At 32.1% G+C, this 19,119-nt stretch overlaps 1 protein-coding gene across 1 annotated transcript in view; it reads right to left on the bottom strand.

Annotated features, from left to right (window-relative positions):
* Positions 1-2,546: 2,546 nt before the first annotated feature.
* The window catches only part of LOC132708715 (arfGAP with SH3 domain, ANK repeat and PH domain-containing protein), a 37,622-nt gene continuing 21,049 nt past the window's right edge, over positions 2,547-19,119 (bottom strand). The window contains exons 4-16 of the mRNA XM_060681243.1: positions 18,392-18,594; positions 14,789-14,874; positions 14,290-14,723; positions 14,007-14,234; positions 13,725-13,947; positions 13,490-13,670; positions 11,858-12,157; positions 9,978-10,097; positions 9,864-9,918; positions 9,602-9,808; positions 5,691-5,890; positions 5,505-5,555; positions 2,547-4,209 (exon numbers count right to left, since the gene is read on the bottom strand). Of these exons, the coding sequence (XP_060537226.1) occupies positions 3,901-4,209; positions 5,505-5,555; positions 5,691-5,890; positions 9,602-9,808; positions 9,864-9,918; positions 9,978-10,097; positions 11,858-12,157; positions 13,490-13,670; positions 13,725-13,947; positions 14,007-14,234; positions 14,290-14,723; positions 14,789-14,874; positions 18,392-18,594 (2,597 nt within the window). The 3' untranslated portion in view covers positions 2,547-3,900. The remainder of the gene's footprint in view (positions 4,210-5,504; positions 5,556-5,690; positions 5,891-9,601; positions 9,809-9,863; positions 9,919-9,977; positions 10,098-11,857; positions 12,158-13,489; positions 13,671-13,724; positions 13,948-14,006; positions 14,235-14,289; positions 14,724-14,788; positions 14,875-18,391; positions 18,595-19,119) is intronic.

The following is a 19,119-nucleotide window of genomic DNA, read 5'->3' as shown; positions in this document are numbered from 1 at the left end:
GATTGCATTTAAATCAAGTGACATTTAAGATTTTTCAAGTACTTTTAATTGTTTGCCACAATATTCAGCACGATTCCTTGATAACCTAATTGATGATCACTTAACGCAATTATATACCTACTTCGAATGTTATGTTATATTTTTGCGCTCTAATTAAAATCGCTTACAACAATTATATCTGACAGAAGAGTGTTTTATGCCATGTTGCCGTACGTACTAACCGAAAACATTATAATAGTATACGAGCATCAACGAACGTATTTAAAAATTAAGAAACAAATTTATGTTGACCTTTGATATAGATGACTGACTGCGCATAATAAAAATTCCATGGACCTTTGTGATAGGATTCGCTTAAATTAATAAATGGCACGGATCCAATTCAATAGGTATTTCTAAACAAGTATTTAAATAATTATGTACGGGTGAATGTATTTTTGTATTATAGTGGTATAATATCTAAGTTTTTTGTTGTTTAGAAAAATGGTTATATACTTATAGAAAACAATAACAATTAAGAAAATTTCACGTAACGACATAATAATGTACTGAACAAAATCTAATTACAATTTCAATATCTTTTACGTGACTTGGACTGGGACTGTAATACTTTACTAAATCTTTATGTACTGTGGTGTATTATAACTTGCCTGAGCATACCCACAGCTTTGTGTATACAGTCCAGGTCTTTATTGCGGGCTTTATTTAAATCTACATGAAAATATGTTTAAATATACCTAACTATATGAAGCCTATTAATGCCCTATATTGTTATTTTAATGTGGAACACCGGATTACTTTTACTGCTAGAATTTCTACAAAAAAAAAAAGATAATTGCAAGCTTTTTACTCAGCTTTTCATTAAAATTATTTTATATAGGTCGAATGAATTTTGAAACGGCTTCATTGGGTTGAGTATTGGATTTTTTTATCGAGGTCTTTCGTCAGGAAACATATTAAAACGTAAAATGTTGGAAGCAGCCAGGTGAGTATGTAGGTGTTTATTTTACTCTTCTACTGTGATTTACAGGACCGGCAAGTTATAAATGATGTGTAGTACCAGTATAGAAATGCGAAAATATAGACAATGGACAAAATATTTGTTGGCCAATCTCTCAGTGAAGAAAAGTTGATTTTTCGGAGTTTTTGGACTGGAATAAATCATTATTTTATAGTGAGATTATTGAAAAGCAGTTGTTCAAATATTATTTTCCTATTATCAAATAGCGAATAGATTTTTATGTGACGTAGCTTATTATAAATTATTTTAGATTATATATAGCAAGGTGGAAAGCTTTCAATTTTAAAGCTAGGAATTTCGGTTTACAACTGGGGACACCGTATCCCAATTAAGTCGTAGCTATTTGTTAAGTTAATAATGTTACAATTAAAAATAAATTAACCTTGCCTGACAAATGTAGGAAACAAATATTTCGAACTTACCGTCTATAAATTCGCACTAATTGGTGTGACAATTTCAGATTGGTACTGATAAATACCTCAAAATTGTGTACCAAGAAATATATTGCTTGGAATGACAGTAGATAATATGGAAAATAAAGTCCAATGAGGAAGTATTAACATGCAGGGTTTTTTCTAACATGACACTAATTCTGTTCACTTACACGAAGTGACTTTTCATTAGTAGATGTTAACAAACGGTAGTTTAAGCTAGTTCTTCTTCTTATTCTTCCAAATTTTTAATAAAATATATAGTTTTTAAACATGAATCAGGTGATTGTGACATGAATTAACAATTCGGAATTGAGAAGGAGATCAATAAAATTATGAAATCGCTTTTCTTTTGAAAAACGATCAAAATTTTATGTTGAACTGTTATATAGGTATTCCAGGAGCACCAAGAGCAGTTTTTTTTGTTTTTAATATTTAAGAACGGAAGGCATAGTGACCACGATATTAAAAAAAAACTGTTAATTGAGAAGTTAGTTGTGTTCTATACAAAGTGTGTTGAGTTCATTCCGCCTTCTGTTTCCACGACCTTTCGGTCTAATACACCCAGCGCCACCTGTCAACGGTTTTCAAAATTATAAGAAATGTGATTACAGAAACCTGTGATATGTTCATTCAAATATGAAAACCAGGAGCCTTTCATTCTTCCTAATAATCGCAAATTAACTGTCCACCCAAACACAATTTGCAATAAGCGCACCAGTGATTGTTGAGAATGGTCTTGTTATGATGCAATTGACGAAATATACATCATAAATTTAAATTGTAATTTAACAGAACGATTGCACCCGTTTAAAATTTCAAAATAATGACGCTTAATGTCAAACAATTTAATCTTTTCTACTTCCCCTCTTATAATTTAATAAATTAATAATTGTTTTCGATATAGAAAAAGGAAGTGCTTTTATTGACCAAAGCCATAGAGCTCTATCTATCTACTTTTTTGCAGTTTCTCAGTCCCTAATGAGATTACCAGGTAAATTTTAAAAAATACAAAGCTAGACTATCAAATTATACCAGGTGGACAACAAAAAAAGTGCGTTTCGAGATGGGAAAATAAACAAAAAATTGTGAAATGAATGACATTTTATTGAGTATTTCATAAACATTTTTAATTAACCAAAAATTAGTTTAGGTACACCAAAAGCCAGAACAGTTTTTCGACTGCATTTTTTTTTGCAGATCGCTTAAAGGCCAGACGAAACATGGATTTTCATACATATCAGGACTTACAAATGGTACAGTTTAATATTATACCTGTTTTTTTTTGGAAATATATTTGCGGAAATTTTTAGAAATGAAATGGACATATAAAAAATAAATTAATTCTACGTTAATAGTTTAAGATAAGTTAATTTTATCTTTTATGGATACAATGGGATGAAAATAATATCGCTTTTTCCAATATTAACGCAATGAGCCATTTCAGTCCAATGCTTCAAAAATATGCTACCATTTAAATTCATAATTACTTTTTCATAGTTTTGTTTCCAAACACTTACCTAAAAAACTTTTAACACCGGCAAATTTACCTTCTAATAGTTCATTCTAGCCTTTTTTTTTAATTTCAATGAGTTATAAGTAGATAAGTTACTATCTTTGGTTTTAAAAAATATATTACATAGTTATAAATTAAATTAAACTTTCTACAAAAATACTTATGTACACATAAATTGTTATAATTTACGGTAAATAATTTTTAGATTTTATTATTTTTAATTTAAATGGGACCGTTGCAACCAAAAATAATACGAGTTTTAATCTAGAATGCCAAATATATGCATACAAATCTTCAGCAAGCATTAAAAAGGAAACTCGGGTGTTTTGAGAGAGTAGATTGTAAAATTTGTAAAATGGTTTATAAACTTCAGTTGAAGTTCAAAATGGTAAAGGTTCTAGTTGTGGAATGAATATATGATGGAATGAAATTATTTAATATAGGTAAATATTTATTGCCATGTTAAAATAACGCCCTGTAAATTCTGATAAAACCGAAAATATTTTCTTATGTATATATTAGGCTTTTAGAGATGAATCGCAATATTTAATGGAAATGATGAATGACATCTAAGCTTTGGAGCCCACGATAGCAGAAACGATCCGACGAATTTTTTTTTTTTGGGAGCCACACTTTCGAAAATTTCTGTTCGCCGCTTATTTAAATATTTATATCAAACAATGTGCTACATTATATTTCAGTACATTTAGCCACATTAGAATTATTCTATCTCAAACTAGACTTAACAAAAACACCGGTTGTACCTACTCCGCTTCAGTCTTCTGAACAACCAATCCTTTGGCAATGCATTTGTTGAACCTAGTGCGAGAATGTACTACCACGGTCCACTTATAATTTCACATCAAAAATATACATCTAACATTTGTTTATAATACATTCAATACAAGTGCACCGATTCCGGTTCTATCTAACTAATCTGGTAACATGTGGACAAAACTTATCGGAAACATTCCAGTCCGTTCTGGCTCATTTTCGACCATACCCTCCATCCAATTATCGTCGTCGGTATGCTCGTTTATAACGATAATAATTTCGCCCTCCTGAAACGAAAGCTCGTCGTCGTTATCGGCTGCGCAATCGTACAGCGCTTTACATCTGCGCAGGTTCCCACCCCCGTTTGAAGTATACGAAAGACGCCCGGTCGGCATTGAACGAGGAGAACACAACGAACTGTTTGAAACTGGACTAGATGATATCCTTTGTGGAGGAGAATCTGAGGCCTGAAAGATTGTTTTTCTCGTTACGCCTGACGAGTATGACTAGATTACAGGAAGCAGGGTGTTTCAGGTTTGGAGGTGATGATGAGGAAACGACAAATGATGGCCGCAGGAAATGCAGGGTGGGTGATTAAAAAGAGAAGTGCAGCTAAAGCGAAAGATAATCAAATTAAAATCATTCACACTAACACCCCATGTTAGGTTCTGTTTGAAAAAGGCTCCATACCCCCCTCTTCAATGGTAATTGTATATATGTCAAGTAATTTTATTATTATTACTATTATTAAATATGCTTGGTAAGCTTTAATATTGTGAAATACCGATATGCTAAAAAACATATTTTGGGAACAAAAGAATATTATATTCCAAATAAATAGAATTTTTCGTTCCAATCGATACAATTGCTAGATGGTTTAGTAGTTGAGGCAACTTACTTGATTAAATTAAAGGTAAACCATGTATTTTTAAAACTGCAGTTAATATAAATAATTTTATTATATTTAGTCGATCTGCTTTGGAGCGACATTCATTTATTCATATTATATTATATTTATTATTTTCAAAAAACGTACACGCGCCAATAATAGGTGGTGTCATCCCAAAGGTAATATATTATATAAAATAATATGATATATAAAATAGGATGTTTTTGTGGCACGCAGTAACAAAGCAACTACTGCCAAAAACTGAAAAAACAACCAATAAAATTTGGTGTTAATATAAACAAACGAAAGTAATATAACATGTCGGCACAAATACAAAACCTAATTTTATTTGTCATTTCAAATTTTAGTCGCAATCATAAAAGAGCTACATGCGTCGCCGTATGGTAAACTTTTTATCTATTTCTTTCTTACCTGCACAAAATTAAAAAAGAAACACTAATCGTAAGAGAAACTCAATGCTCAGCTTTTATTTAGAATCAAAAATTGATCATTTAAACTGGTTGTTTTACTACCATGTGTGTTTTGGGATCCTGTGAAAATAATTTGTAAAAAGTAACCATACCTTTATCCATGGTATACATGGTTACCTTTTATTAGAACTTACCTGTCTTCTATTGAGACGATTATTTCTTTTTTCCCTACTCATTATTAGACGCTTGCGCATGTATTTAGCATGTTTTTGGGGTTGAATAACAATTAAATATGTCACAACCAAAAAAATAATTGAAAGACAAAAACCATGCGCATGCCAACAATTTATTCAAAACAAAACAACACCAGTTAAAAACCACACCGGTGGTGGGGGGCATGCAAATCATATTATAAACAGGTCAACAAAAAACGCACATTTACCAGACTAGAATCATTCTCGCCAGCATAACTATCCAAACGACATTGCCGTCTCTGCAAACCAAGTACGTTTCATAATAATTAATCCTATTTAGAAAAAGAAACGACAAGACAATAATAAAACAATAACTGGAGACTAGGAAGCATGGCAAGACAAAGAAAAGCCGGCAGTATTAGGCGAGTGCTCACCCTTCTGGGCGGAGGTATGGGGTTGTGGACACCCGGGGATATTTCAACGTCGGAGGCCATCGATGATATACTTTCGTTCGATCGTCCATTCGAAAGACGACTCAGGGCCGGATTGGGCGCCGGCGGCGGTGGATTCTGGGGCCTTCTTAACATAGCTAATTTGTCAGCATTTTTACAATCCGATATGACTAGTTTATTTCCTGCAAATGAAAATAAATAAATAATCGACTTTTTTTAAAAGATTACACAATTTTAGGCATAGATTGTAGGGTTACTTTGCATATTAATTACCTTAAGGATTACAGAAACTCTTTGCTTTCTGAAATTGGAGACATTTCAAAAACAGGTAGGTTGGTTGGTAGGTAGGTGGTGGAATATATATAATATTGAGTGTGAAAGAGCTAGTTTCCTGATTTAATTGCTTGGGGATGTTTGAAAAGTTTGTTTCTAAAATATGAACTTCTAGATTATTGCCGGCCTTTATTTTACTTTAAATTTCATAATTGTATTTCACCACATAGTTGAAATACTTATTGAGGTAAACAACATTTGAAGAAAATGTTTATCGGTTGTTTGAAGGTACTGATCAGTTTGCTGCTGCTTATGACGCTGACCGTTTAACGATAACAGCGTAAAATATTTGATTTGATTGAACTATGCCTTTATTTTCATGATAGGTAGATATTAACGATTATGAAATTCTTTTGGATAGTAAAATTAAGGAAAAATGTAAACAAATACAGTAATTTAAACATTGTAATTATCACAATCTTCATATTTCTATAGTAGATACACGTATGACGCATCTTACTTTCAAATTTGTTAAAGGCAGAAGAAAAGCACAACAAATCAGCTTTGTATATCATAAGAACTTTTTTTTTGCATATGTATAGAATGAATATTTATCTGATTTAATTCACTGTACCTAAAATTTTTTAAAAACTTTAGAAAATATTTGGTTCACCTTTCAGTTGTATTTTTTTGCATATTGGGTTTGCATAAAATTAATATTTCCCTTTCTTAGCCTTTACTTAGTTTTTGTTGCTATCACCAATGAAGCTTATATTTCTGATAGTTACTTTTGCATTTTAAATACATTATTATGCCTTATTAATTTTGCATCTTGCCATTTGTATTCCTTGTAATAAATTTATTGGCTATGATATTCTAAAGTCTATTATTATTTGACGTGGATCATTCTTGTTTTGTTATTCGATAATAAAAGCATTTAAAAATGTATGTTTCTATATTGATTTACCTTTTTTACCAATGTGTAATAAAACATAATTATGTAATCTGAACACTTCCAAATAGAAATTATGTTTAATTCGAATTAAAAATAAAATTTAAAGTATAATATATAGATTAACTTACAATTCAATATAAAGATTATTTTTAATAATAACAAGTATAATATATGCAGATTAAGTATTTAAATGGAGCCGCTATGGTTGCGATGTTTTAGATTTTCCACGTTTTTATACGAAATTTGCACTTCTTAACCCTAGTATTCTGTGATTAAATAGGACACTCGGCCATACCTAGAAAAGGAATTGTTCAAGTGTCTAGAATTGCCGCCAGGGGGCGCAATCTGATTCTTGAATTTTAAACCTCGTTTTTTGAGAAAAAATCTCATATTACACACATATCTAGTATGGTCACTGTTGTGAAGCTGGGACAAATTCGATTCTTTTTCGTTAAATGGGTTTTGGCGGAAAATGATAAGGAGTGTTCAAACATTTTCAATGACACTGTCGATGCCAAACTTGGACTTGTTAAAAAGAGCTCTTTTCAGGCTCTCATCGTGAGCAGATTGCCGATTGATTTAGACTACTAGTATGGCCGCCGGAGGGCGTTTTGTGACACCACTGTAAACGGTATCACTTTTATTGCAAGAAAACCTAACACGCTAATGAAAACCGCATTTTAATATCTTTTTCCGAACCTATAATATCAGTAAAAAAAATAAAAACTCGAAATAATGTAGGTGGACCATACAAACAAAAAAAACCTTCGGGAATGTTTTCAGTAAACCTAAACGTTATATTTAAAATATAAATACAATTAATAATCATTCAATATGATTAAATGTTGCCATAGAGTGATTTGGAAAGTTATTAATTATGATTGACATTTTAAATGTGATGTTGGTGTTCTAACAGTAAATTTATATACATTTCACCCCAAGTCTTTACGACAATTAGTTTACGAGATTGACAAAACACAAAAAAAGTTTCTAAAATTTTTAATGTAAATGGTTTCTATCCAGCAATGTGATCTACTTTCTATTTCAGTGTTTACATAAACTATGCGCCTCATTATTGAAATACCCTGCGTTGCCAAGTCCTACTGCATTTCGCCTAGTAACCCCAACAACAACAATCAGTGCCTTAGTTGCTTACAGTTTACCACATTAATTAAATATAAAGTTTTGTCACAGTTGAACAGTTATAGTTTGTATTTGTTAGTATGAAATTGTCTCCTACAAGGATGTTAATACATTATATATATATATATATACATATACATATATATATATATATATATATATATATATATATATATATATATATATATATATATATATATATATATATATATATATATATATATATATATATATATATATTACTATATTCAGGTAATAATAATAATATTAATAATAAATTGTTTATTGTCCTTAAGATAACAGCTTTTACCTCAACATAACGATAGATTCCACTGAGCACAGGACGCTCTAGTTTAATAGCATATTAAATTTAAATTTGAATTTGGGATAAACAAGAAAATAAAGACATCATAGTGATAGAATTCATTAACACTTAATTAATCTTGAGTTACGGAACTCGTCTGCTACCTTAAGTGTTATTTATTTTACAAATAACCTAAACAAAGTAAAATATATAAGCCTAGCCTACCAAAAGAAGGAACCAAAATAATGGATTGCATTAATTGAAGTTGCTTTCAGCCATAGCTTTAAACTTAGTTAATGACTGTGGGGCAATTTTCCACTAAACAATTAGACAATTTATAGCCCTATCCTTTACATGTTATAATATTTTTTCATTCCAGCAGGAATTATGTTATATAATTTATTTCCAACATACAGAAATGATAGCTGTTTTCTTTATAAATGGTTCTGTTAAGTTTTCTTACGTTTTGTCTCTAGTGAAGTGATCATAAGATATGTGGTTGTTGAATAATGAGTTTTTCCGCATATGAATCGTAGTTAATTAATAATATAGTTGCCGAATATTTAATACCATGCAATACTTAAATCTCTGATCTGAGGGATACTGTCGGTCAATTTGAAATATAACTTTCAGGACTCTTTTCTGAACGGTTCTTTTCTGAATGGTTAGTGTTGAACCATTTCAGATGGCTGTCCAATAGTATGGCAAGATATCTGACACTGTTATTTATTTCTATTTGCCACAATTCAGATCTCTGTGTCGGGTAAACCTCAATATTGTTACTTGGTAATGTTAAGGGTACATACAAAGTTTTTTGTGTTCGTGTTCGTCAAACCAAATGACATGTGCGCCAGTAGTAATCATTGTAAGTAAATCATTTAGGTAGATTTTGAACATACTGGGACCTAAGACTATTCCCTGAGGTATTGTAACTGATTGTTTTCTGTTATGGAAGCAGCTCTTTCATAGATCTGACACCAATCGATTCTACTTTGTTTAATAATAACTTATATGACTTCCTGTATCGAAGGCCTATAAAAATTGCAGCACAAAGGCGTCCTCTACCCAGGCAGCCATATATGCTTCCAGATCCCTCTTAAAGGTTCTCGGCAATTTAGAAAAATCGAATTCATTGACTTCCCCATGTTTTGCGTAGCAGGTAACATTTTCCATAGAAAAGAAATATAGAAAGCCAAAACAAAATAATTGAAAACTCACCAATGGGTATCACAGATCGACCCGAGCTAGAATCGCTACTCGGTGAGCGTTTATGTGTATGACTTAAGGTATGATATCCTGCAGCGATAGGATCAGAAGGAGTCCTGCTATGGCTGCTCGGAAGAGTACCATATTGGTACTGACCCGAGCTAGACGGTGGCGGTAAAGGGGCTGCCCTTTTCTTTAAACTTCCGTGAACGTTAGGCGCTGTATATATATCATAAGATAAAATAAAATATATTTGGCGTTGATAATAACTTACCGGAGTAACTCGGAGGCCGGGATCGATTTTTCTTCTCGGGTGTCAAAGATCCGTTCTTGAAAAAACACAAGTCATTAGTTAGAATATACCAAAGGTTACACTGTCAAATGTTACCCTATCGTCGATAATTGTTTCGTCATCGGAGAAATCGGTGGAACCGTCATCGTGAGATAAATTCCAATCGATGTTGATGTTATCGAAGAAACTTTTGAGTCTATTGGCCGCATTTTGTAACTGCAACGTTTATCGACGTACCAATTAGTAACTTATAGCCAATTAATAAAATTGAAAAACATTTTTTTTACTACAAGTTAATGCCACGATCAGTTTCCGCAGCGAAAAGCCAACGGTTTATTAAAATCAATTTGCCACGACATAAAAAGTGGCACGCAACATTTTAACGAATCAAAATTATGGTACGCGATAATAATGTTGCATGAATTTAGTATTTTATGGTTCACAATTATAGCATACCGTATGCTATGGACCAAAATTATGTTGTTATAGTTTTATATTATACAGGGTGTTTCATAATTTTAAGAAAAAAGTTTATATGAAAAACGGGTTTTCCTCATTTTCATGTAAACTGATTTAGACATTTTGTTGAAATTTACCACGTTAGCAAAATCACCCCGAATCCAGCGAAAAAGTTAAAAAGCAATAAAAATCTTATTTAATCATTACAATTAAATCAAAAGTTAAATAATCATTATTTGCTATTGAATATGAAAAACTAGCATTAAAAAACCAAATATCTAAATCAGATTCAATGAAAATGAGGACAAACCAAGCAAAGCAAACGATATCAACCACTTATTTATTAATGATTTATTTTTTTTAAATAATTGTCTAACAATCTGTTTAATTTATTTTAAATCATCAACTTCTTTTTCCATCGACTTTTACATAATGCAGTTATTAGCAGAAAACATTCGTCCAAAAGTAAAAGTTTATATAGTATAATGAGTGGCGACTCACTTTTTCAATGTTATTATATAACTTTTAAAGCATTAAAGATACAGAAAGGGGCAAATGAGGTAAGAGATGTGTAACTTATGTGTAATACCATGAATGACCAAAAGAAATAATATGTAATAAAAACACACGCACAAAATGAAAGAAAATTTTCAAAAAAGAAATATGCTTCTTATGCATTTTATAAGTCCATAAAAAGCTGAAATTACATCTTACGAAAAAGGAAATCTTTTTACTTACATTTTTAATACAAAATAATTTTTGCGACATTTCATTTTATTTATTTTTTTTAAATATAATTAAATATAAATTAATAATATATAAAAATAATAAACTCAAAAATATGTATTTAAAACTTCATTAGTACAAAAAAATTTTTATTTCAATTTTAATTTTCTTTTACCAAAACAAATTAATTATATATAAAAACATTATATTCAACAGTTTAGTCACGAGCGGAGCGCAGCGGAGCGAGTGTCTAAAAAAACATACCAAAAATCTTACGAATAAGGAAATCTTTTTACTTACATTTTTAATACAAACTAATTTTTGCCACATTTCATTTTATTTTATTTTTTTAAATATAATTAAATATAAATTAATAATATATAATAATAATAAACTCAAAAATATGTATTTATAGTATAATTATTATTATCATTATAATTATTATATATTATTATATTAATTAATTTATATTATTATTATTATAATTTAAATACGGAAAAATGCAGAGGGTTATATTAAAATTTTTAAAGTTGCAATTTTCAAAACTCCAGGTAAAACAACTGAATTATTATGAATTAGAAAGAAAATATGATGCGAAAATACAGTGTTTGTAAAATATTTCTTAATTCACCTACTACGATTTAATAACCGACACTCTATCACATGCACACATACAGACCCCCCTGTAAAACAGAGCAGCAAAAATTCTTAGTTTAATTTTCTAAATTTTTTAGTTGGGATTTTTGGTAACTTTATCAAATAACATTTTTGTTTCCGGTTTCTTTACTTACCAATTCCTGACAGCTGTGGTTGCCCAACTCCTGCGCGATATCCATCGGGGTCTTGTTTTGGGAGTTGCGAATGTTCGCGTCCGCTCCGCTTCGCAATAACAGTTTCATGCACTCGACTTTGTCGTAGAGGGCGCACAAGTGCAAAGCGGTATTGCAGCCGCTCATTTCCGGTATCGACGGCTGATTGGTCACTTTGTCTAATGCGGAATTCGACATGTTCTGAATTAAAAAATCGACGACGTGAAGCGTGCGACCGGATTCATTGATTATCGCTCTGTGTAGAGCCGTTTCGCCGATTTTCTACAACAAAACCCGAAAAATTCGATTTATCGTCCCGATGGCTTGTCGGTTGGCCGATACCTTGGAAACCGTTAGCAATATTAGCCATAAATGACGTTAATTCAATACATATTTTGTATGACGCACGGCTATGGTTACACCTAATAATATTCTACTAATTTACATTGAATGGAAGTATTTGATGTTAGGAATAACATATATATAACCTTTTGAAATTTCTTCGCTCTTAAACATTAAGTCTCGGCGACATATCTGTCAAAAAAATCAAAACCCGTACATTTTCAAAAGACTCCTTTAGAAAATGGCAGATATTGAAAAATACTATTAGGTTTAGTCCAGGCATGTCTGACTCAAAATATGTTTAGAATCAACAGAGAGATCCAAATATAAAGAAATATAAGGGGAGGTTCCATAAGAAAAAAAAACTTTTTTAGGTTACGGGACACCCGTTGTTGGGACACCCTGTATAATAGAATAATAGAAATGTACTCTAAAAAAGGAAAAAAATCAAATCACTGACAATGGTACAAACTAGATAGTATGCAAATTACTATTATTATTATTGTTACAACTAAAATCTTATTTTGGAAATCTGAGCACTGAACTTTCATTGCATTGCTGACTGCTTGAGCTTCTTTTTAGCAAATGTGTCTCTATTACGGACAGTATTGGTTTAGAGGCAAATTTTAAACTTAATATGGACGAACAGTTATCCTACAATGTAATACAATGAATTTTGCACATTTTAAAATAAAGGACTCTGCTCATTTTGTCTACAAGAGTATAGAAAAAATTGTTCGATGGCGAGATGAAAGAAACAGGACAAGTTTAAAAATTCATAAAAACAAACTTATGATGAATCAAAATTTTTCTACGACAAAAAATTAATTTGCAAAGTATAGGTTTAGAGGCAAATTTTAAACTTAATATGGACGAACAGTTATTCTAGAACGCGATGCCATGAATTTTGCAAATTTTAAAATGAAGGACTCTCCTCATTTTGTCTACAAGAGTATTCAAAATTGTTCGATGGCGAGATCAAAGAAACAGGCCAAGCTTAAAAATTAACAAAAACAAATTTATGATAAATCAAAATTTGTGTACAGCAAAAAATTAATTTATTATGCAAAGAAATATTATTTCTACTACTTCTATGATTGTGGGAATATATTTTCTGCTAGTATACCATATGATTTTCACCTATAATATTATAAATACAATATTTCATCTGTAAAAAGTTGACCACTCTACTTCAGAGATCAAAACGCCCTGTCTGAAACTAGCCTTCTTTTGGTAAAAAAATACCAGAGATAGAAAAAAAAATACGCTTACGGATGATGGAAGACTAGCGCTGAGATCGGCGTTTTCGGCGAATACCTGAAGCAGTAACGCTAGATCGCCCCTATTAACGGCCTCTTCTAATTCGTAGAGTTTCTCCCTTTCCGATTCGCACGTCCTCATAGCGAATCGCTTTTCCACGTACTTGGCCCTTATAAAATTAAGTCTCTCGTCCCTAGAAACATTTTCTTATCGTAAAAAACTGTTACTCAGAAAATTTAGTGCTTACATCGAACTGGACGGCTCGAGTTTATCGTTTGATGACAACTGAGCTTCCATGATGTCATTGAAATTATGGTTGGTCATAAATCTAGCGAGGACCAACTGACTAGTGCCGACATTATCTAACGTTAACGATTGTATCCGAGATATATGAACGCCTAAATCCCTGTGAATACCCGAACACTCTATACACACGATAATTCCGAAATTGGTCGATAACCATGTGGCGTCTGAAACGAAATCAAATGAATTAAATTGAAATCGCGAAAAAATTAAGCCTATATCGGACCGTTTTGTGAATTGCAATCGCAACATCTATCGTTTCCCGGTATTTTCTGTATATATTTTATTATGGCCTGTTGCAGTTCCATGAAACTGTGGTTCACTTTATCACCGTCCGTTTTGCTGCTATCGTCGAACGCTTTCATCAACGCCATTTCCTTACAATTTATTAATACTGACATCCAGGCCCTTTGGTCCGCATCGTCCTCGGCTTGGAAATGATAGGTTCGATTATCTGCGGGATGGAAGAAGTCGGTACAAATAACCTACCGCGAGCGTTTCAAACTTACACGAAATCAAATCGAAACCCCTTTTGTCGTCAGGAACCATTTTGATTTGGCAAGTGAGCAAATTGACCCTTGTAGGCGCTTTACTTTCGTCGGCGTGGCATATTTCCAGGTACCCTTCAGCCTGAACCCTGCACTTTCTCTTCTGCCACACCCGCCTCATTTTGCCCTCCGATTTTTTCAGTAAGTGGCCCGTTCTAGTGACCCCGTGGTGCTTGTCTCCCTGCAGTTGATGCAAGGAGTACCCTGCCGCACCTTTATCAATTTGTGAACCGGTCTCTTTTTCGATACTGGGAGTCGATTTGATGAGGTTCCTGAGGTCTGTCAGTTTTCGCTTCTCATCGTCGTGTGCCTGCCGAATTTTCTGCAACTTAACGCTAAGGTCCGCCACGTAATTGCCGAAATGCTCTATGGTCTTGAGTCCGTCTTGAAAATAACTGCACAACGGTAAATTACAAAATTATTATCGTCACACATCATATCTTATAGCAGGGACACTTACTTGGTTTGGGCGTGATAGTACTCTACTAAGCTCTGAAGAAGGTCGATTCCTTTCTTGGTTTTTATTTCATTGTACTTTATTAGGTACTGGAAACAAATGGGTATGTCAATTATGTATAATATTAGATTGCGTTATAAACAGAAACTGAACAAAATCGATATTTAATCGCAATTTCAAGACTGGACGAGAGTCAAAATAAAAGAGTTCGCAGAACAAAAAATTGTTTGCTTGACGAGGACATGGTTAGCCAAAGTCAACTAAACGATGAAGAGGAACAACGAAATTGGAAAATCCTGGAGCAGATTGCATTCATATCGATCGAAAACGTAAAATAAAGCACAGCACACAAGTGTGCCAGACTTCGGCAGCTTAACACTTCCATGATAATTAATACGGAAATAATTAATAATTAACACATAATAATGAATATATCTGGATAATAATAAAAAGACAATAGCGACTTAATACACTACCGGGCAATATCTGGCGGCGCCCCTCTTAATCACGACAACTTCACTCCTACAAGAGAGATTAGGTTAATTAAAATTAACCACACGACGGAACTGAAAAATATAAACACGGAAAATTGGGAAAAAAATAGAAAACAAAGAGAATCATTATGACGGGGTGGAAATATGAACAAACCGTCTAGCAATATTAACTATGAAATTAACGTGTTAAAGACTATAGGGTCCAAGTCATACTGAGGGTACAATGCAGAGTTTTACAGAGCGCACCGTTGCCAGTATCATTCAGTAACAATCTGATCCGGTCCCAAACAAATTTAACCGCTTGTGTCTAAATTTTATCTAAAAATTTTGACTTTACTGTACATCAGTGACATTTTTATTCTTGGTCGATAAAATTTACTCTAATAATAAATTCATCTACGCTGTCTTTCTTGGGGATTATTAGCGGACCACATATCCTTTTCGTTTTTTTCTATGACATATTTAACATAATTATTCAAATTCTCTTCATCATCATGCTTCATCTATTAACAAAAGAACATTCCCACATATCGCTTACTTGTTTCCGTACCATCCCGATAGGGTTAAGCTACGGTGGTACGTAAAGAAAAATTTGGCAAACCCTTATCAACTTGAATAATTTTATAAATTGCAATTAAAGTGGGGGGAATGGTTTAAAAAAAATCGTTATGAACAATTTGTTTTTCTTGGGAAAGGATTTTTAAATTAGCTATTATTCTGTTCCGCTTCTTTGTTCATGTTAAAAATTGAGAAAGAAAATAAATGAAAAATTTCATATTTGGGGGGTATTATAAGCCATTGTGACGAACTTGCTTCAGTCATAATTACCTCATTAAACTAATCCAATAAAACGTAAGCTTAAACTGAAGTACAACCGTCTGTATAAAGTTAATGTTAAGAAATTCTCTGTTAGAAAATTCAAACTGTCTAGTAGAAGTTGTTTTTCCAGCTACGGTTTTCATTCAACTGAAGAATTTTTGTCCCATAACCCATTAATATTAATGTTTTTATTGTTATAACAAAATAAATAAGAACTAGAAGTTTAGATTTTCACGAAATTATATATTTTCACACGTCCTAAAATTTATATTGGACAAACAGGTAGATCCTTCAAGAAACGCATCAACGAACATAAAAGAGCATATAAAAACAATGGTCCAGATTCTAATTACACACATAAACACAGAAAAACACATTTTTGGCGACAATTTTGATATTTTACATAAAGCCACAAAAAGGAGAACATTAAATTTATTGGAAGCCATGGAGATTAACAAAATGAGACATTCAAATGTATTGCTTAACGCTCAATTAGATTTAAATAAGTCTCCATTATTAAACTTAATTTCTCACAATAACATTAATTAAGGTTCTATTAGCATTTTTTGGTGTATATAGTAGCAGCTGGTTTGAAAATATATATGTGTTGTCGAAACAATTGTCATGTGAAAATATATAATTTCGAGAAAATCTGAACCTTCATTTCTTAGTTATTTGGTTAAATGGATTTTCATCAAGTAGAAGCCACCTCAGTTCAATTTATTGTTATACTATTACATTTTCACTTATTATTGGCATGCTGTCATTGTTACTGTATCTTTATCTATTTCATTTACTTATTATTTTTTAGTGTATAATTCCTGCTGTATATATTTTGTACTCTGTGTCAAATATTTTAAGATTTGTTGTTGTTCAACTTTACAAATAAACGGTCAATAAACGGTATCTATTTTCCTATCTATTCAGGTTTTATTATCTATTATAGAAAAAAATTTCAAACATATTATGATCTTTGTATGAGTAATCTCCCATTTGAAATACATTGCCGATGTTACCCACCCTGCATTCTCAATATGACTTGGGCTATAGTCCATTGTTGACAAGTCGTACTCTCTCTCGCATGTGCATATTTTTAACTAATAGTCCACTCTTCTCTCTTCTCTATAGGGAAGGAATTAGCAGGAAAAATTAATAAACCGCAAAGTCCTAAACCGACAAGTTATAAACCGTCAAAACACTTTGTTATACGCAATACCACTACAAACGAAGTACCGGAAATAATTAAAGAGCTTAAGTCAGGAAAGACCGTTGGGATTGATGGAATAACACCAGACATTATTAAACATGTCAATGAAGAAATAGTATTATCATTATCTAATCTGATTATCCATATTTTAACAGTTGGCACTTGTCCATCTCACTTTAAACTCTCTGTTGTAGCTCCAATATTTGAAAGCGGCAACAAAAAACAGATGGCAAACTACAGGGCAAAGTTTTTGAAAAAGTATTAAAACTAAAACTAACGTCAAAAATTTATGGAAGTCTGAACAAAGGTAAACTTTCTTTATGCATATTTCTAGATCTCGCAAATGCCTTTGACACCATTGCACAAGTGAACAGAGACGAGATACCGGAATTGATTTGACTCTTTCATTCTTTTAATTAAAGACTTTGTTCTATATATATATATATATATATATATATATATATATATATATATATATATATATATATATATATATATATATATATATATATATATATATATATCTGTATTTTGTATTGTAGTTATAGAGCAGAGAGTTTCTATTTAGAGTGGATAGTATTTATTATTTGATGATTATTTTCTGTTTACTGATGTTTATTTTGGTTTACAGGTCCTTGCGACTACGGTGTTAGTGGAACTAGGGTGATTGTTTATTTGGGGAAAGTCATGGACAGGCGTTGCTTAAGTACTGAAGATATTGTTTTGTAATATCTACTAATATTAATAATAACAGGGACTAAATAATTAAAATGAAGAAAGCCAACAACAACGATTGGCCACGGTCAAACAAATAATGGATTGCATTCTCTCCTGAGCTATTGTTAGGTGAGTTAGTTGAGTTAAATAAACGAAAATTGCGACAGAATTTATTATATCATAATTGTTAGAAATTGGGAGTTTTAAATAAACCGTCTGGATAGAAGAAATATTTTCTAACAATCTTTTAAAAAAAAATCCCCCCCAAAAAAAAAATGGCGGCGACCAAACAACGACATTGTTGGCGATATATCGACGAATTGACATCGTTATTGACCTGGTGCGATAATTTGACGATAAGAATTTTACCTCGCACATCTGGAGCTGAAACAGTCTCCTTTCCTTTTCCATCTCGTCGGCAATTTCAGCGGCCGTGATCTCCGATCGAATTAACCCGGCATCCTTGGCCTGTTGTTTCTTTTCCTTCTCGATTTTAGCGTACTTGCTCTCGTAATCTTTCCATGCCTTGTCGAAAGGCCTTTTGAGGTCACCCTTCACGCCCCTCAGATCCCCTTAAAAAAAAATCACCGAAAATTCTAAACGACGTCCTAACGCGTTGAAGCCAAGAAACCGATCGAAGCAGGATTGACGAACACAGAAAAGAAAATGAACTTTATCGGACGATGCTAGTGCCACATATGTGCTGCTTTTCCAAAACTTACCCGCTATTTTACCCCATTATTTAAAAAATAAGCGCGCAGTGAAATGGAAAGTAACCAAATAAATGAATAATAAAAATGATCTCGTGAACTTCCATTTTATTTTTCGGTCTTTTCTTGTAAGGTTATCAAAATTTGGTTATTATTAAGATCTTGAAATATATCTCAATTTTCTACTTAATGGTTATTTTTAAACAATGTTACTTTTATATATAAAAGTTCGAAATTCCAATTAATATATATTTAATTTTGATTTCTAGCTCTTAACACTCTTCAGTAGATGCAAATTTTAAAGATAAGTATTGGCATAGCACACATACACACATACACATATTACTGACCCACTCAGTCGAAGGTGATCTAAATAATTGTAATCAT

Source organism: Cylas formicarius, unplaced genomic scaffold, assembly GCF_029955315.1.
Source record: "Cylas formicarius isolate icCylForm1 unplaced genomic scaffold, icCylForm1.1 PGA_scaffold_12__32_contigs__length_19106922, whole genome shotgun sequence".
Taxonomy (NCBI): Eukaryota; Metazoa; Arthropoda; class Insecta; order Coleoptera; family Brentidae; genus Cylas; species Cylas formicarius.
Note: the sequence above shows the minus strand (reverse complement) of the source record. Positions and strands in the feature narration are given on the sequence as shown.